General features: G+C 44.0%; 1 protein-coding gene across 1 annotated transcript; it reads right to left on the bottom strand.

The window, feature by feature from the left end:
- Positions 1-595: 595 nt before the first annotated feature.
- On the bottom strand, positions 596-10729 carry LOC136383117 (monocarboxylate transporter 1-like). The gene is made up of 4 exons (XM_066352690.1): positions 10513-10729; positions 8011-8154; positions 4876-5742; positions 596-991 (listed from the first exon to the last, which is right to left on the bottom strand). The coding sequence occupies exons 1-4, from the start codon at positions 10727-10729 to the stop codon at positions 705-707; spliced, it is 1515 nt and encodes a 504-aa protein (XP_066208787.1). The 3' UTR covers positions 596-704.
- Positions 10730-11043: the final 314 nt, after the last annotated feature.

The following is an 11043-nucleotide window of genomic DNA, read 5'->3' as shown; positions in this document are numbered from 1 at the left end:
CCACCTCTGAGGGGAGGGCTAAGTGTGATCCATCTAATCATGCCTGGGTCTTTCAGGAGCTGTCTAAGGGACCCCAGCTGCCAGTCGTCTCATTAGCATGCAAAAGACACTCTGATCAAGTCAGAGATTCTAATGATTTTAGGAACTATGTAACAGAAATTGGAGACAAAGACCAAATCTTTCTTCTTACTATGTCACAGCTGCATACTCTGTGATTCCATTTATCCCATTCTAAAAAACAAAACTACAGAGGATGGAAATCAGACCAGTAGCTGCCAGGGGCCATTTAAGGAATGCCCCTTAATGACAAGTGAACTTAAGGGAAGGGGACTGACTGCAAAGGAGCAGGAGGGGATTATCTTGACTGTTCCCAACATTCTATACAGGGTGGTAGTTATTTGACTAAATACCATTGTTCAAATTCATCAGACTTCACTCTTATAAAAGGATTTGTACTGTATGTAAAGTAAACCTTAATAAATATTAGTTCAAATAAGAACTATTTCTTTCTGTCACCTTTTGCAGATACCCTGCACCCAAAGGATGGGACAGACTTATTATGACTGCTGTAAAGGAATGAATAGGATTTCTTTAATGAACACCTGATATGACTTCCACACAAATGTCCACTGCCTCTAGGAAGTACCACTAGTTGAACATGGTTCAGTAGCATTTTTCAGCTATCTCTGGTTCAAAGCTCCTGTTTACCCACGATTTCCAACTGGACTCTCCTCCTCTCTGGGGCTTCCTTCTGGGCCTTTCTGCTCTGGCGGTTCCGCTGTGTCGGCCTCTTTCTTTGGCTTCTCAATATCCAACCCAGTCTCTTCCTCTTTACTCTCCTTTCGCTGCTGCCTCTCTGCATTCTGTTCTCTTTCCACAAGTCGATAATTGATGCCCATGCCAATGAAGAGATAGATGCCTGCGACAATGAGAACTATGCCACAGGCCCAGTACGTGTACTTGTAGTCCCCATACATGTCATTGAGACGACCTAAAGATGTCCAGAAAACAGGTTATGTGGATAAAAGCAAACACGTATATTATATCCCTTCCGAAATAAAGCTTAAGGATGCACTCAGATGATGTCAGTCTAATTCTTAAATAGCCCAGGAAAGGCAAATTAGTTTAAAAAGGAACTGCTAAAAATTTGGTTATGATGTCACACTTGATTTTGGAAGAGTTTGCGTATTATTATTATTTATTTATTTTTTTTCTGTATTTTTCTGAAGCCGGAAATGGGGAGAGACAGTCAGACAGACTCCCGCATGTGCCCGACCGGATCTACCCGGCACGCCCACCAGGGGGCAACGCTCTGCCCACCAGGGGGCGATGCTCTGCCCCTCCAGGGCGTCGCTCTGCCGCGACCAGAGCCACTCTAGCGCCTGGGGCAGAGGCCAAGGAGCCATCCCCAGCGCCCGGGCCATCTTTACTCCAATGGAGCCTTGGCTGCGGGAGGGAAGAGAGAGACAGAGAGGAAGGAGAGGGGACGGGGTGGAGAAGCAGATGGGCGCTTCTCCTGTGTCCTGGCCAGGAATCGAACCCAGGACTTCTGCACGCCAAGGCGATGCTCTACTACTGAGCCAACCAGCCAGGGCCGTGTATTATTATTTTTAATGACTTGAAAAAAGTTAAATCTTGCCAAACTTGAACTGGGACAGAACTAGAGGTTATCTAGAAACAGTTTCCTCTCTGCACAATGGAAGAAAACTTGCTCACAAGAGGGTTAGGAGTCTTGCGCAAGGCCCCGAGCTCACCCCGGCCCCCGGCCCCTGCTCCTGTGACACCAGCATTTCCCAAAGAGCATCCCTATGCTAAACACCCGTCCTATGGGAAACAGTGACCTAACATGAATACCTTTCTGAGTGCTAAGCCTCACAACGGGCAGATACTATCATTCCCGCTGTAAAATGTAAGAACTGCAGTGCAGAAACCTTAGGGAACTTGTCCAAGGCCACACAGTTAGAAACAGGCTGGCTTCAAACCCAGGAAGTCCGAGTCTGAGCTGCACCTGGTGGCCTCTGTGCCACAGGGTCCTCCCTAATGTTTCCACAGTCAGACGTCTTTAGTAAAGGCAAACTGTATTCTTTTCTGTTCAAGACTCAATGCACATTAGCATGTCACAGGCTTTGCAAGATCCTACAGTACAGAAATCTATTTAACCTGGTGTTTTTAAACTTTGTTTTCACTGTGAAATCCTTGTTAGAGTAAAATTCACTAGTATCTTATCAGATTGGCATCTGAAGAAGTTGTCTAGAAAACCCTACTCTACCCCTACTCATATAGCCAATTCGATTATGACTCCATGTGCCTTTCTAACTCAGGGCATCATCCACTCGGAGCGTTTACTCTCCATACAGCACACTGGGTCTCCTAGGCCCCAAGAGAAGGATGAGGAAAGGAAATAGTATCTATAGGCTAGTGGAGAGATGTTAATCAAATAATTACACAAAATGTGACAAGCGCTACTAGGAGGGTTTGAAAGCAGAAAACAGGGTTAGGACCAGTAGGTGGAGTCAGGAAAGTGTCTCTTAAGGAGTAAACTAAGCCCAGACTTACATGAGGGAGGCACTGTCTGGGAGAGGAGATGGGGCAGGGGTCCAGGCAGAGAACAGCGAGTGCACAGGCAGGTGGTGGAGGAAGCACAGGGGTGAGAGAAGGCCCGGCTGCAGGAGGAGAGCACAGGCCAGTGGTGGGAAATGAGGCTGGAGGAAGGTGGGCGGGGCCAGGAGGGGCCCTGTGGACCACATTAGGGAATTTGTTCTTCACCCTAAGAATGATGGGAAGCAACTCGAGAGTTCTGAGAACATTCTAAGACTTCTGAACTGGAGAATTCTAGGAGTCTGAAAAAAAAACAACTAGAGTCAATGTGGGCAAATGAGAAGGCTACTTTTAGGAGCAGCCTAGATAGAAGATAGGTGATTTGGCCAAGGGTGATAGTTGTGGTGGAGAAAAATGGGCCAGTTAGGAGATTTAGGAGGTGGAAACTGATAGGACTTGGAATTCCTTAGGTGTAGAGAAGAGGGAGGGTGGGAAAGGTTAGAGAAGTCAGGAGTAGATCTTCTTTCATTATCTTTCCTTCATAATGCGTAAATCTTTTTTTTTTTTTTTTAATTTTTTTTTAGAGAGGAGAGAGTGAGAATGAGAGAGAGAGAGAGAGAGAGAGAGAGAGAGAGAGAGAGAGAAGGGGGAGGGAGGAGCAGAAAGCATCAACTCCCATATGTGCCTTGACCAGGCAAGCCCAGGGTTTTGAACCAGCGACCTCAGCGTTTCCAGGTCGACGCTTTATCCACTGCGCCACCACAGGTCAGGCTAAATCTTTTTTATTTTATTTTAATTTAATTTAATTTTATTTTACAGAGACAGAGAGAGAGAGTCAGAGAGAGGGATAGACAGGGACAGACAGACAGGAACGGAGAGATGAGAAGCATCAATCATCAGTTTTTTGTTGCGACACCGTAGTTGTTCATTGATTGCTTTCTCATATGTGCCATGACCGGAGGCCTTCAGCAGACTGAGTAACCCCTTGCTCGAGCCAGTGACCTTGGGTCCATGCTAGTGAGCTTTTTGCTCAAGCCAGATGAGCCCGCGCTCAAGCTGGCAACCCTGGGGTCTCGAACCTGGGTGCTTCTGCATCCCAGTCCGATGCTCTATCCACTGCGCCACCGCCTGGTCAGGTAAATTTTTCTTTTTAGCCTGACCTGTGGTGGCGCAGTGGGATAAAGCGTCAATCTGGAACACTGAGGTCGCCAGTTCGAAACCCTGGGCTCCTGGTCAAGGCATATATGGGAAGTTGATGCTTCCTGTTTCTCCTCCTTCTCTCTCTCTCCCTCTCTCTTCTCTCTGAAAATTGAATAAATAAAGTCTTTAAAAAAATTTTTTTTTTCTTTTTAATAGACAGAGAAAGGGAGAGAGAAGTGAAGGATAAGGGAAGCATTCACTAGTTGTGCAACTCAGTCATGCATTCATTGATTGCATCCGTGTGTCCCTGACCGGGATCAAACCTGCAACCTTGTCATTTCGTGACAATACTTTTTTTTTTCTTTTCTTTTTACAGAGACAGAGAGAGAGTCAGAGAGAAGGATAGACAGGGACAGACAGGAATGAAGAGAGATGAGAAGCATCAATTATCAGTTTTTTGTTGCGACACCTTAGCTGTTCATTGATTGCTTTCTCATATATGCCTTGACTGCGGGCTTTCAGCAGACCGAGTAACCCCATACTCGAGCCAGCGACCTTGGGTCCAAGCTGGTGAGCTTTTGCTCAAACCAGATGAGCCCGCACTAAAGCTGGCGACCTCGGGGTCTCGAACCTGAGTCCTCTGCATCCCAGTCTGATGCTCTATCCACTGTGCCACCACCTGGTCAAGCAAGTTATTTCACTTTTAGAAGCATCTACTTCTTTACGTGGGGACAGTCCTACTTCATAGATGAGTTATGGCAGGATACATAAAAACATTAGGACAGACTCTGGTACATTGTGAGCCCTCACCTGGTAGCTATTGTTATTATTTTAAATATAAATGCTGAGATAAATTCCACAATTAAAATGAGCCACCAACAGTATTTTAAAGGTGGAGTGTATATTATACATTTTTCTACAATAAACATGTTAGTTTTGTGATCAGAAATATTATTTTAATAACTTTGTAATAATTCTGATTCCCCTTTCAGCTCGAGAGTTCAGTTTAACTCAGTTCTGTAGTGGTTGAGCAGTTATATCGTGCCAAGCATTGTGCCAGCACCGAGGGTACAGAAATGAGAAAGACTTGCTGTCCTCCAACAAGGGGCCCACTGATCTCGGCTTTCTGTCACCTTCCCAATCTTCTATGCCTGTTTTGTGTTAACAGAACCATGGAGATAGGGAGACATACTATACCTAAAAGTGGTGGCCCCAGGAGAATGGGACAGCACTCCACAAGGGTCACCAATCCCATAGCGCTGGAGAACCTCTGTGGTCCAACGAGGTCCATCAGTGTTTCAAATGCTATGGAGCCAAACCACCCGAATGCAAATCCAAGGAATCCCGCATAAACACAGAACCCAACGTAGCTGGTGGACAAAGGTGCGAGCAGGTGACACACTCCATTGGCAATAACAGCAGCAGCAAAAAAATACTGAATTCGAGGTCTTATCCACTTTGTGTTGGCTACAAGTCCCATAGATGGTCTGGCTACCATGTCAACAAAAGCCAGAATGGAAAGAAGGAAGGCAGACTTCTCACTAGGGTAGTGCCGACTCTTGCCATAACTACTGAGAAAGACTAATGGTGTGGCCAGCACAAAAGACATTACCACATTCCCAGAGAAGTACAGTACAAAGCCTCTGTGGGTGAACAGGGAAAAATCCAGAAATCTGTTAACTCTTGAAAAAATTGATTGCTTCTCCTTTTTGGGGTTTTCTCCAATGAGATCTGTGTTTGCATCACCTGCCACTTTTTTTCCATCAGATTTTCCAGCTTCCTGAAAGGTTTCTTTAGCCCTATATTTCTCTGCAGTGGCCGGTGGGGGTCCTATTGGTCGCATCAGGGATCCGGCCACACAGCAGTTCAGTAGGAAGCCTCCAAGAATTAGGAAGCTTCCTCTCCAGCCAAATATATCAAAGAGAGCTTGATTGAGGGGGGCCAGGGTACAGAGGAACACAGGGCTGCCTGCCATGGCCAGTCCATTTGCCAGCGGCCGCTTTTTGTAGAAATACTTGCCAATCATGGTCAGAGCTGGATTCAAGTTGAAGGCAAGCCCAAGACCTGGGAGGAGGGGAAGAAAGAATCACATACTATAATAAGTGTCAGAAAGGTCTTTGTTATTAATTAACTAGACAAAGAAACGGAATGGAAAGAGGTCAAAAACATAATTATGAGAGACGCTATTATAACTATATAGATCATTAAGTGGACTGTTATCAAATAAATATAGACATGCAGCAAATACTAGGTTTATAGTTCTTTTTACTATAGCAACAAAAATAATAATAAATGTAGGGCCTTGTGTTTAATTTCATAATTTTAGCTTTCCTGAGGAATAGGGAATTGAAAAAAAAAAAGGAAAGAGGAAAAATCTTATAAATTCAGAAAGCAAGATGAGGGTAGAGGGGCAGAGGGAGGGAAAGGGAGAGAATAAAAATATTTTTGGACAAGCCTGACCAGGTGGTAGCACAGTGGATAGAGCATCGGACTGGGATGCAGAGGACTCAGGTTCGAGATCCCGAGGTCGCCAGCTTGAGTGCCAGCTCATCTGGTTTGAGCAAAAAGCTCACCAGCTTGGACCCAAGGTCGCTGGCTCGAGCAAGGGGTTACTTGGTCTGCTGAAGGCCCACGGTCAAGGCACATATGAGAAAGCAATCAATGAATAATTAAGGTGTCTCAATGAAAAACTGATGATTGATGCTTCTCATCTCTCTCCGTTCCTGTCTGTCTGTCCCTATCTCTGACTCTCTCTCTGTCCCTGTAAAAAAAAAAAAAAAATTTTGGACAATAAAATAATATTTTTCAAGATGCTAAACCTACCTCAGTAAATACTCTAATTTAATGCAGTTCTTTGAAAATGTTGATGTATTTTATTTTTCAAGTGAGATAAAATGACTCTAAAATATAGCTGGAGAGCAAGTACATTAAAAATATTTCAAAAGAATAAATAATTGGTGAGACCAATTCTAACATATATAAATATATTGTACAGCTTCAGTATTAGGACACACTCACACTTATTCAAAAATAAAAAAAAAACTGATCAATGAAAGTGGGCAGAAAGTCCAGAAACAGAACCAAAAGATACATTTAAATTAATAGAGAAAGAATGTATTTTTCAATCAATGGGGCTGGACAAGTCATTATCCCATAATCTCCTAAGTGACCCCATTCTTGTTCTTGGACTAAGGATACAGGTTAGGATGCTCCCCCCTCTCAATCTCCCTAGTGACTGCCCATCTATAACTTTTCACTGTGGGTGAGGAAGCCCCATGATTGGGCCCTTCCCTACCTCCCTGCTGTGATCTCAGTCTACTGTAGTCTCACCTGTGCTCTGTTCCTCTAGACTTTCACAGTGCTGGTGATCTGAATAATCCCAACTCCAAGTCATCACTTCTGAGTAGCCTTCCCTTTAGGACCATTCAGCCCTTCCCTATAAAAATTCTGTTTTGCCTGACCAGTGCTGGCGCAGTGGATAGAGCATTGACTGGGACGCTGAGGTTGCTGGTTCAAAACCCTGAGGTCGCTGGCTTGAGTGTGGGCTCGTCAGCTTGAATATGGGCCTCCCAGCTTAAGTGTGGGGTGGCTGGCTTGAGCATGGGATCATAGATATGATCCCGTGGTCACAGGCTTGAGCCCAAAGGTAGCTGGCTTGAAACCCAAGGTCGCGAGCTTGAGCCTAAGGTCACTGGCTTGAGCACCCCTGAATCAAGGCACACATGAGAAGCAATCAATGAACAACGAAAGTAAGAGCAACCAGGAGCTGATGCTTCTCATCTCTCTCCTCCCTGTCTCTCTCTCTGTCTCAAAAAAAAAAAAGTTCTCTGCTTTAAGTCTTTGCAAAGCACTTATTACTACCTCATATTTTTCTTAATTTATTTGTTGGTCTGTATATTGTCTTGCCTCCACTAAAGAGCAGGAATCTTGCCTGTTAAGTCTATCCCCACAGAGCTTGGAACAGTGCCTGGCATATAGTAGGTACTCAATAAGTATTTGTTGAATAAATAAATAAATAAATAAATAAATAAAATAATGAGCAGGCTAATTAATCATATGGGAACAAATTAAGTTCTATTCCTTCCTTATATTATTAAAATATTCTAGGTGAATTAAAATATTAAAATGTTTAGCCCTGGTCAGGTAGCTCAGTAGGTTAGAGTGTCATCCCAATACACTGAGGTTGTGGGTTTGATTCCTGGTCAGGGCACATACAGGAATCAACCAATGAATGCATAAATAAGTAAAACAACAAGTTGATGTTTCTCTCGCTCTCTCCCTTCCTCTGTCTCTCTAAAATTAATGCTTGAAAATGAATCAATAGCAACTCACCTGCAATAAATCCAATACACACGTAAAGTTCCTGTACACTGTTGCAGAAAGAAGCTGCAATCAAGCCAGAGCCTGACAAGCAGCCACCAGCAATCATGACTGGTCGACTGCCGTATTTATTCACCAGGATACTGCTGATAGGACCTAAGAAAGAACCAACAACTTAGTATCCTAGAGAAGAAGCCCACCCCTCAGATCCACACCCATAGGAGGCATGAAATGAAACTGGTACAAAATGATGCCAAGACACAAATCCCAACTGAGCACACACACAATAAAACCAGATAGAACAGAAGATAGTGGTCAGGCATATTGCTCTCTCTCTACATTGCTGAGTCGCAGGTGTGTATGGAAAACATATAACATTGACTGTATGTCTTCTATATACTTGCAACATATTGATGGATTTAACTAAAGTACGAAAGACCTTTATCTCTTTTAAGGAAGAATAGACTGTAAATACCCCGATTATAAGTGTTTACAAAATTCTTCATATCTCTAGGATATTACCAACAAATACATAACAAGTTAGCTGTTTTTAATTTTTTAGATGGTCATATGGAGCAAACAAACATGAGTACAATAAGATGTATAAGTAAATCTGATCAGACTTCAGACTTTAGAGTATATTCACAAACTGTGGATTTTGTTTCTCATAGAAAACAACAACAAAACCAAAACAACTACAAAACAAAAATGCGTACCATCACCACTTCCTTCAGCATTATACTGGAGGTCTGAGCCAGCACAGTAGATGGGGGTAAAGGGTGTAAAGAAAGGAAGAAATCAAACTGTCAGTATTTGCAGAGGATATATTTGTCTATTTAACGTTTTTGAAAATATATCAATCAACTATTAGAAATAATGAGTTTAGCAAGATTATAGGATATAGAATTAAAATACAAACATTAACATTCTTTCTGCCTGACCAGGCAGTGGCGCAGTGGAGACAGCGTCGGACTGGGATGCAGAGGACCCAGGTTCAAGACTCCAAGGTCGCCAGCTTAGTGTGGGCTCATCTGGTTTGAGCAAAACTCACCAGCTTGGACCCAAGGTCGCTGGTTCGAGCAAGGGGTTACTCAGTCTGCTGTAGCCCCACGGTCAAGGCACATATGAGAAAGCAATCAATGAACAACTAAGGTGTCGCAACGAAAAACTGATGATTGGCCCTGGCCAGTTGGCTCAGCGGTAGAGCGTCGGCCTGGCGTGCGGGGGACCCGGGTTCGATTCCCGGCCAGGGCACATAGGAGAAGCGCCCATTTGCTTCTCCACCCCCCACCCCCTCCTTCCTCTCTGTCTCTCTCTTCCCCTCCCGCAGCCAAGGCTCCATTGGAGCAAAGATGGCCCGGGCGCTGGGGATGGCTCCTTGGCCTCTGCCCCAGGCGCTAGAGTGGCTCTGGTCGCGATACAGTGACGTCCCGGAGGGGCAGAGCACCCCCTCCTGGTGGGCAGAGCGCCGCCCCTGGTGGGCGTGCCGGGTGGATCCCGGTCGGGCACATGCGGGAGTCTGTCTGACTGTCTCTCCCCGTTTCTAGCTTCAGAAAAATACAAAAAAAAAAAAGAAAAAAAAAGAAAAACTGATGATTGATGCTTCTGATCTCTCTCCATTCTGTCTGTCTGTCCCTATCTATCTCTCGCTCTGACTCTCTGTCTTGGGGAAAAAAGAACAACAACAACATTCTTTCTATATACCAACTGCCAACATAAAACACATTTTAAAAGACTTTTACCCTTTTTAATGACATGTTTATATTCTTTTTTTTTTTTTTTTACAGAGACAGAGAGAGAGTCAGAGAGAGGGATAAATAGGGGCAGACAGACAGGAACACAGAGATGAGAAACATCAATTATTAGTTTTTCGTTGTGCATTGCGACACTTTAGTTGTTCATTGATTGCTTTCTCACATGTGCCTTGACCACGGGCCTTCAGCAGACTGAGTAACCCCTTGCTTGAGCCAGCAACCTTGGGTCCAAGCTGGTGAGCTTTTGCTCAAACCAGATGAGCCCGCGCTCAAGCTGGCGACCTCAGGGTCCTGAACCTGGGTCCTGGGCATCCCAGTCCGACGCTCTATCCACTGCGCCACCGCCTTGTCAGGCTGACATGTTTATATTCTAACTGACCTAACAGAGCATATAGTTGCTAAGTAGTTTTTATTGTTTTCTTTTAAGACTTTATTCATTTTAGAGAGGGGGGAGAGAGAGAGAGAGAGAGAAGGGGGGAGGAGCAGGAAGTATCAGCTCCCATATGTGCCCTGACCAGGCAACCCAGGGTTTCGAACCGGCGACCTCAGCATTCCAGGTTGACACTTTATCCACTGCGCCACCACAAGCCAGGCACTTTTATTGTTAAAGGGAATGAAAAACAGGACATTAATCACATAGCTTCAAAAACTAACATTTCAAATATCTCACTGATAAAGGCATCGAGAACAAAAGGTACTTCACGCAGAGCGTTTGTCTGCTTATTGAAAGTTAAGACAGCAGACCTTAGTGGGTACTTACCGCCACCAAACATAACAGCAAACATGATGGACGATATCCATGACACTTCGCTGGTGCTGGCATCAAATATTCCTTCAATCTCTTTGTAAAACACAGAAATAGATTTGCCAAATGCACAAGAGAAGCCAATGGAAATGAACGCTCCAACAACCACTGCCCATCCCCAGCCTCCATCCGGGGGGGCGAGTTCAACTGGACTTTTAACTGATGGTGCCATTGTAAGCAAAAAACTCCAAAATGCAGTTCAAATCCAAGTATCTAAAGGATATAATATATAACAAATAGGTCAGCAATAAAGCACTCCCATAAAATCCCTTACACTCATAAGTAACCAAAAGTTTTTCAGTGTTACTTGGTCTTTGTGAAGACAGTAGAAAAAGTCTAAGAGTAATCATAGTTTTGCCCCAAATTTAAAGGCCTGAAGTAAAAAACTCCCAACTATTTGAACTGTATACCCAAATTCTTTCCAATAAATTTAGTATTGTTTCTTCATATGTGTAAGTACCCTGTTTTAATAACTATCAGTAATTT

This window comes from Saccopteryx leptura, chromosome 11 (assembly GCF_036850995.1).
Source record: "Saccopteryx leptura isolate mSacLep1 chromosome 11, mSacLep1_pri_phased_curated, whole genome shotgun sequence".
Taxonomy (NCBI): Eukaryota; Metazoa; Chordata; class Mammalia; order Chiroptera; family Emballonuridae; genus Saccopteryx; species Saccopteryx leptura.
The sequence above is the reverse complement of the archived record's forward strand: the minus strand, read 5'-3'. Positions and strand labels throughout refer to the sequence as shown.